The following is an 8,228-nucleotide window of genomic DNA, read 5'->3' on the forward strand; positions in this document are numbered from 1 at the left end:
CCACCGTGGGAAGATCAGCGAGACTTGGCAGCGGCACCTCAGCGGGATCCATGGCCGGATCTACTGTCACGATTCGGCTTCCAGGTAGTGGATCCTCTGTGTCAGCGAGGGATTGGCGTGGACCGTGCTAGTGGACCGGTTCTAAGAGGCTACTGGTTTTCACCAGAGCCCGCCGCAAAGCGGGATGGTCTTGCTGCGGCAGTAGCAACCAGGTCGTATCCACTAGCAACGGCTCTACCTCGCTGACTGCTGAGAAGGCGTGGGACAGAAGGACTAGGCAGAGGCAAGGTCAGACGTAGCAGAAGGTCGGGGGCAGGCGGCAAGGTTCGTAGTCAGGATGGGTAGCAGAAGTTCAGGTACACAGGCTTTGGACACACTAAACGCTTTCACTGGCACAAGGCAACAAGATCCGGCAAGGGAGTGCATGGGAGGAGGTCAGATAAAGGCAGGGAGCAGGTGGAAGCCAATTAGACTAATTGGGCCAGGCACCAATCATTGGTGCACTGGCCCTTTAAGTCTCAGAGAGCTGGCGCGCGCGCGCCCTAGAGAGCGGAGCCGCGCGCGCCAGCACATGACAGCAGGGGACCGGGACGGGTAAGTGACCTGGGATGCGACTCGCGAGCGGGCGCGTCCCGCTGTGCGAATCGCATCCCCAACGGCCAAGACAGTGCAGCGCTCCCGGTCAGCGGGACTGACCGGGGCGCTGCAGGGAGAAAGACGCCGTGAGCGCTCCGGGGAGGAGCGGGGACCCGGAGCGCTAGGCGTAACAGGTACCTTACTCTGAAGAAAATCCTCAAAGGACTGTCTTACCTCCGCTTCCTCCAGGAGGGACAATTTCAGCTTCCAACATTCAAGGAAAATAAAATCATACAGTGAACGGAGAACTCCACCTCAACCACGGACACTGCGGAAGAGACAGCTTCCTCCTTCAAATAAAACCAATCTAACCTAAACCTGCAGCTACCTCGATGAAAGGTAAAACCCGCGTGGCCTGAGGGGCTCCGGATGTGGGCATCCTCTAGGCGAGCTTCCCTAACTATACTATTGAGAGCTATGCTATAATAAACCAACCGATCATTAGAGCCTCTCCTATCTTGGGACCTCATGACATTGTTGAAATCCCCTCCAAAAATCCCCTGTCAGCTTCTTAAAAGAAAGGGCTTCATCCTCATAAAGAGATCTTTACGGCCCCACTTTATTTGTGGGGTGTAGATGTTAATGAGACGGAGCTCCTGTCCCTTGATGAAGAGTCAGACATCTAAGATCAGGCACCTCCCCATTTCCTAACTCAATAACCCATCTGCATTCAACCGGAGCGGTAAAAAGGACCGCCACCCCACTATACGGCTCAGCCGCAAGAGACCATTGGGAGGGACCGTGCCTCCACGCTCTCCTGGCTTTTACCTGGGAGGCTAGATCTGATGATCTGGTCTCCTGTAAAAAGAAAATGTCGGCTTCAACACGGCCGTGAAAATCAAAGGCCGCAAATCTAGCCGTTTCAGACTTAACACTGGCACAGTTCATAGATGTCAGCGTCAATGGAGTGAGTGCCTCCATACAGGGTGATTAAGTTAGACGGCCCTAACACCCTCATTTTTGTCTTTTCTTTGTCCCCTCATTCCCAGATAAGGAGACTTCTTTCTCTTTGGGCCGTTTTTTTGCATTCTGACTGGTCCATTTTTTAATCCCCATCTCCGCCTGGCTCTGGTTTGGCCCCATTCCCTGAGGAAACTGCCTCATCAGGACAAGGCCCAGTTCCCCCTGGGGAGGAGATGTCTTCAAGGACAGAGTAACGGTTAGACAGGTCAATTAGAGGGGGGGGGGGGGCAGGTAAGCTTCCGCTTGGGACCTGGTCCGTAGCACGGGGACTAAAGGGCTCCGACCTCTTTTTTCCACCTTTACTGCCCTTCTTTTTTGGCCTCTCTTAACCCTCCTCATCCACACTTTCATAGTGGGAGGAATCGGAAAGATCAGCATTGCTTCCTTCTTCTCTACAGATTCTCCTCATTTCCTTATCCAGCACATCCCCCCCTCCAGGGCCTCAGCAGTTTCAGGACTAACCTCTGGAGCAGGGCCAGAAGCTACCCCTGCCACATGGGAACTCTCCAGTTGCCTGCTCCTTCTCCGATTAGCCTCCCACCTCAGCTTGGCAGGACCTTTCCTCCTCAATGACCCTGTTGCACCTTCACCCACACTCGTGCCCTCCCCAGTTGAGGCAACATCACTGCTCTCCCCAGCCAAGGTGAGTCACACGGGCAAAGGCGCTAGGACAACAGCTGAAAGGGTGTCCTAAGACACCACACAGATGACACCTGATCTGTCTGCAGGATGCGGCAAGATGACCTACCCCACCACACAGAGCACAGACCTGCACGGTACAGGCTGCGCTAATGTGAGTGGGGCTGCCACACCTGTGACAGACCTTGAGCTGCCCCTGGTAGAAAACTTGGATTCTGTCTCTCCCAAGAAAAGCAGCTGATGGGATGCGGGCAACAATGCTCCCCGAACGCTTCAGTTTGGCAAAAAAAAAAACGCCAGGCCCCAGACCAGATTCCATGTTTGTCGTTGTTTTTTTTTTTGTGGCATGTCCGTCACATCCCCATATCGGTTGAGCCAGGTCATGATGTCATTACAAGATAGTGACTCATTAAGTGTCAAAACGGTCACTTTCTTGGCCAAATTCTGATGGGATATCGCCTTTATGGTGAAATCCCGCCAGCCGGGCTCCCTTTTCCCCACCTCATAATTCGACCAGAAGAGTTACAAACCCTGTGGCCAAAGGAAGCTGATGTCAAACACGGAAGTATCATAGGGGTGGATCAGGGCAAAGAGGTCTCTTGCCCTGAATTCCCTCTGGAGGAGGAGCTCATCCACCTTACCCCGAGGCGGACATGCATTTTCTGCCACTTTCCTGTCTGGATGTCGGGAGGGACCAGACCACCTAAGCCATGTCTTTGTATCCAAAAAGACAGCTCAACCTCACCCCTCCCCTCTACCTGGATTGACCTGTCTCTCCTATGTAGAGCCTCCAGGAGGCACTGTTGGGAGTGACCTCCAGAGCCAGAAGGAGATGGGGATCCCCTGATCCAAACCTGACCCAGACCCCCCAAACCAGGACCCTTGCTCTTAATAGTGCCATCAACCGCCAAACCTCTCTCTGTCATTCCACTACCACTCCTCACCTGCATTTTACTGTCAACCCTCTCTTGCACCCCACTTGCACCCCTCTCTTGCACTCTACAAGCACTCACCTTATCCACACTGCTACCACAACTCCTCCCATGCACACTACCATAACTCACATTCTGCACATTACCATTTTTATTAAAATTTTTGCTTTTACTTTCACTCTTGGCTGCACTGTCCCTTGGTGTGGTACAGGCTGGGCTGGCTATGTAAAAGTGCTGCATGGTTCTTATTTCCAGTCTCCTTGGGCGCATACACAGGCTCTGCCTCTGACATGGGTGGCCCCGCCCCCTCGCACAATGCCATTAATCTTGGCGGGAGCTGTCGCTCCCAATGCACTCCCATTCCGCCTACTGCAGCTGACGCGCAGGGAACCTCCCCCTTCACAGGGGACTGCCACACGCATTACTTAGGGGACCGCCCCCTGAACCATCATGGTCCGGTGCCCGGACACTCCCCCCTTCACAGGGGAGTGCTCTGCAGCGTCAGGACCTGTACCGCTCACTTCAACCGGGGGACCGCCCCCCGAACTGGTAAAACTGCCGCCATTTTCTGGTGCCTGGACACCCTCCCCCCTCACAGGAGGGTGCCCTTTTCTTTTTATATAGCACCCGCGGCCATTTTGGGTGCACTACTGCATCCCCCATGCTGGCCCCGCTCCACTACAGAAAGGGGGTCTGGAAGATTGGGGGACCCAGCACCCTGAACCGCCTTCTCAGCTGGCCCAGGTTGCTGGAAAGAAGAAAAGACAAACTTCACTCCCTCTGTTTTCTTCCTCTTCTTTCTCTTTGCTTTTTTTTTTTTTAACAATTGCCTGCAAGAGTCCCCCATCTGCCAAGCCGCTGCCTTCACTGCAGTCACCGCCATCATCATCACTGGAGGGAGGTAAGGCCACCTGAGCTGGGTTCACATAGTCTGCACTCAGGGTAAGTTGGGGGTCAGGGGTAACAATGGCGGCAGACACAGAACCCGTATCCATATCCCCCTCACTCATATCCCCCTCCTCACCTCCTTCACCTTCCTCCATCTCTTCCTCCTCACTCTGGCAATATTCTTGCTTACTTACTTCCCTGGAGACCGGCATGTTGGTAGAGCGATATTCATTGAGAAGTTTTTCACTGAAGATGCCGGCACCAGCCACAATGTCCGATCTTAGCTGCACAAGCTCCTCCACTTCTTTCCTCAGAGTTCTCACCTTAGCATTGAAGGCTGCTCTCTTGGCCTTAGCTGCATGATCCGCCTGGTAACTTGCAAACTTTAGATTTTCTCTAAGGCCTCGAAGTTGATTGCTAAGCTGTTCATATTGTGCCATCTTAGCGTAAATTCTGGACCAAAAAGTCTCCAGGGATTAATAGCTAGTCCTGCTCTCAGCTAAGAAGTGGAGACAATTGTATCCAGTCTAGACAATGCTCTGTGAGCTAAACAGCCTGGACTCCAGACTGATACATTGTACATAGCTAGTCCTGCTCTCAGCTGAGAAGTGGAGACAATTGTATCCAGTCTAGACAATGCTCTGTGAGCAAAACATCCTGGACCCCAGACTGATACATTGTACATAGCTAGTCCTGCTGTCAGCTGAGAAGTGGAGACAATTGTATCCAGTCTAGACAATGCTCTGTGAGCTAAACAGCCTGGACTCCAGACTGATACATTGTACATAGCTAGTCCTGCACTCAGCTGAGAAGTGGAGACAATTGTATCCAGTCTAGACAATGCTCTGTGAGCTAAACAGCCTGGACTCCAGACTGATACATTGTACATAGCTAGTCCTGCTCTCAGCTGAGAAGTGGAGACAATTGTATCCAGTCTAGACAATGCTCTGTGAGATAAACAGCCTGGACTCCAGACTGATACATTGTACATAGCTAGTCCTGCTCTCAGCTGAGAAGTGGAGACAATTGTATCCAGTCTAGACAATGCTCTGTGAGCTAAACATTCTGGACTCCAGACTGATACATTGTACATAGCTCATCCTGCTCTCAGCTGAGAAGTGGAGACAATTGTATACAGTCTAGACAATGCTCTGTGAGCTAAACATCCTGGACTCCAGACTGATACATTGTACATAAACTAGTCCTGCTGTCATCTGAGAAGTGGAGACAATTGTATCCAGTCTAGACAATGCTCTGTGAGCTAAATAGCCTGGACTCCAGACTGATACATTGTACATAGCTAGTCCTGCTCTCGGCTGAGAAGTAGAGACAATTGTATCCAGTCTAGACAATGCTCTGTGAGCTAAACATCCTGGACTCCAGACTGATACATTGTACATAAACTAGTCCTGCTGTCAGCTGAGAAGTGGAGACAATTGTATCCAGTCTAGACAATGCTCTGTGAGCTAAACAGCCTGGACTCCAGACTGATACATTGTACATAGCTAGTCCTGCTCTCAGCTGAGAAGTGGAGACAATTGTATCCAGTCTAGACAATGCTCTGTGAGCTAAACAGCCTGGACTCCAGACTGATACATTGAACATAGCTAATCCTGCTCTCAGCTGAGAAGTGGAGACAATTGTATCCAGTCTAGACAATGCTCTGTGAGCTAAACAGCCTGGACTCCAGACTGATACATTGTACATAGCTAGTCCTGCTCTCAGCTGAGAAGTGGAGACAATTGTATCCAGTCTAGACAATGCTCTGTGAGCTAAACATCCTGGACTCCAGACTGATACATTGTACATAGCTAGTCCTGCTCTCAGCTGAGAAGTGGAGACAATTGTATCCAGTCTAGACAATGCTCTGTGAGCTAAACATTCTGGACTCCAGACTGATACATTGTACATAGCTCGTCCTGCTCTCAGCTGAGAAGTGGAGACAATTGTATCCAGTCTAGACAATGCTCTGTGAACTAAACATCCTGGACTCCAGACTGATACATTGTACATAAACTAGTCCTGCTGTCAGCTGAGAAGTGGAGACAATTGTATCCAGTATAGACAATGCTCTGTGAGCTAAACATCCTGGACTCCAGACTGATACATTGTACATAGCTAGTCCTGCTCTCAGCTGAGAAGTGGAGACAATTGTATCCAGTCTAGACAATGCTCTGTGAGCTAAACAGCCTGGACTCCAGACTGATACATTGAACATAGCTAGTCCTGCTCTCAGCTGAGAAGTGGAGACAATTGTATCCAGTCTAGACAATGCTCTGTGAGCAAAACATCCTGGACCCCAGACTGATACATTGTACATAGCTAGTCCTGCTGTCAGCTGAGAAGTGGAGACAATTGTATCCAGTCTAGACAATGCTCTGTGAGCTAAACAGCCTGGACTCCGGACTGATACATTGTACATAGCTAGTCCTGCTCTCAGCTGAGAAGTGGAGACAATTGTATCCAGTCTAGACAATGCTCTGTGAGCTAAACAGCCTGGACTCCAGACTGATACATTGTACATAGCTAGTCCTGCTCTCAGCTGAGAAGTGGAGACAATTGTATCCAGTCTAGACAATGCTGTGTGAGCTAAACATCCTGGACTCCAGACTGATACATTGTACATAACTAGTCCTGCTCTCAGCTGAGAAGTGGAGACAATTGTATCCAGTCTAGACAATGCTGTGTGAGCTAAACAGCCTGGACTCCGGACTGATACATTATACATAGCTAGTCCTGCTCTCAGCTGAGAAGTGGAGACAATTGTATCCAGTCTAGACAATGCTCTGTGAGCTAAACAGCCTGGATTCCAGACTGATACATTGTACATAGCTAGTCCTGCTCTCAGCTGAGAAGTGGAGACAATTGTATCCAGTCTAGACAATGCTCTGTGAGCTAAACAGCCTGGATTCCAGACTGATACATTGTACATAGCTAGTCCTGCTCTCAGCTGAGAAGTGGAGACAATTGTATCCAGTCTAGACAATGCTCTGTGAGCTAAACAGCCTGGACTCCAGACTGATACATTGTACATAGCTAGTCCTGCTCTCAGCTGAGAAGTGGAGACAATTGTATCCAGTCTAGACAATGCTCTGTGAGCTAAACAGCCTGGACTCCAGACTGATACATTGTACATAGCTAGTCCTGCTCTCAGCTGAGAAGTGGAGACAATTGTGTCCAGTCTAGACAATGCTCTGTGAGCTAAACATCCTGGACTCCAGACTGATACATTATACATAGCAAGTCCTTATGTAGCCGCGATGTCTAAAATGTTTATCCTTCCCTTTTCTCAAAAATATTCCATTTTACATAATAAAGAAGAGGAGGCGGTGGGCCGTCCGGCCTTTTCCTGCCCTATGGAAGTGACACAAACAATGGGGGGAGATTTATCAAAACCCGTCCAGAGGAACAGTTGACCAGTTGCCCATAGCAACCAATCAGATAGCTACTTTCATTTCTGAAACGACCTCTGAAAAATGAAAGTAGCGATCTGCTTGGTTGCTATGGGCAACTCAGCCACTTTTCCTCTGGACGGGTTTTGCTAAATCTCCCCCAATAATATATATTGTCCTAAATAAAACGAAAGAAATCTCTGTGCTAACCAGTAAAATACAAGAAATGGGGAATATCTACCTTCTGCCTCGGGGTAATCTCCACTTTGCTGCCGAGATACATGGAGCAGGAGAAAAAGAAGTGCGAGAGATGCGACTGGCATGATAGTGAGCGGCTATAATAGCATCTCTGACTTCACCACAACATTCTGCATGTAGTAAGCACTTGTGAAGTAACCACAGCCAGGAGGAAACGTAGAGACACCAATGAGGAACGAGCGTCAGAGTGGAAATTACCCAGAACTTTTGAAGTCTTCTGATATGACTATCAATTGGTGTTTGTGCTGCGGAAAGATAGAAATTACCACTGAACGGGTCTTCCGGGTGCCTGACGCCTGTCTATGTTCTGATCCGTTACACGCAGGCTCTGTAAAGGTGCGGGTCATGTACTGAAAGGCAAAGAAGATCCAGCTCAAGAGTATGATGTCCAAAAACATGAAAAAAAAAAATGTTTATTAACCTCTTAAGTACCCATGACGTATGCGTACGTCCTGGGTCCCGGTCCTGCGATATAACGCGGGGTCACACGGTGACCCCGCATCATATCGCGGCGGGCCCG

The 8,228-nt window shown here is 49.9% G+C and overlaps 1 protein-coding gene across 3 annotated transcripts in view; it reads right to left on the bottom strand.

Annotated features, from left to right (window-relative positions):
- The window catches only part of IL7R (interleukin 7 receptor), a 64,249-nt gene extending 56,339 nt beyond the window's left edge, over positions 1-7,910 (bottom strand). The window contains exon 1 of one of the 3 annotated variants that reach the window (XM_056546624.1): positions 7,692-7,910. In XM_056546624.1, the coding sequence (XP_056402599.1) occupies positions 7,692-7,773 (82 nt within the window). In that variant the 5' untranslated portion in view covers positions 7,774-7,910. Of the gene's footprint in view, positions 1-4,194; positions 4,477-7,691 lie in introns of those variants that run through there. The other 2 variants (XM_056546635.1, XM_056546643.1) reach the window with 2 other exon arrangements.
- Positions 7,911-8,228: the final 318 nt, after the last annotated feature.

Source organism: Hyla sarda, chromosome 1 (genome assembly GCF_029499605.1).
Source record: "Hyla sarda isolate aHylSar1 chromosome 1, aHylSar1.hap1, whole genome shotgun sequence".
In the NCBI taxonomy this organism is placed as follows: domain Eukaryota; kingdom Metazoa; phylum Chordata; class Amphibia; order Anura; family Hylidae; genus Hyla; species Hyla sarda.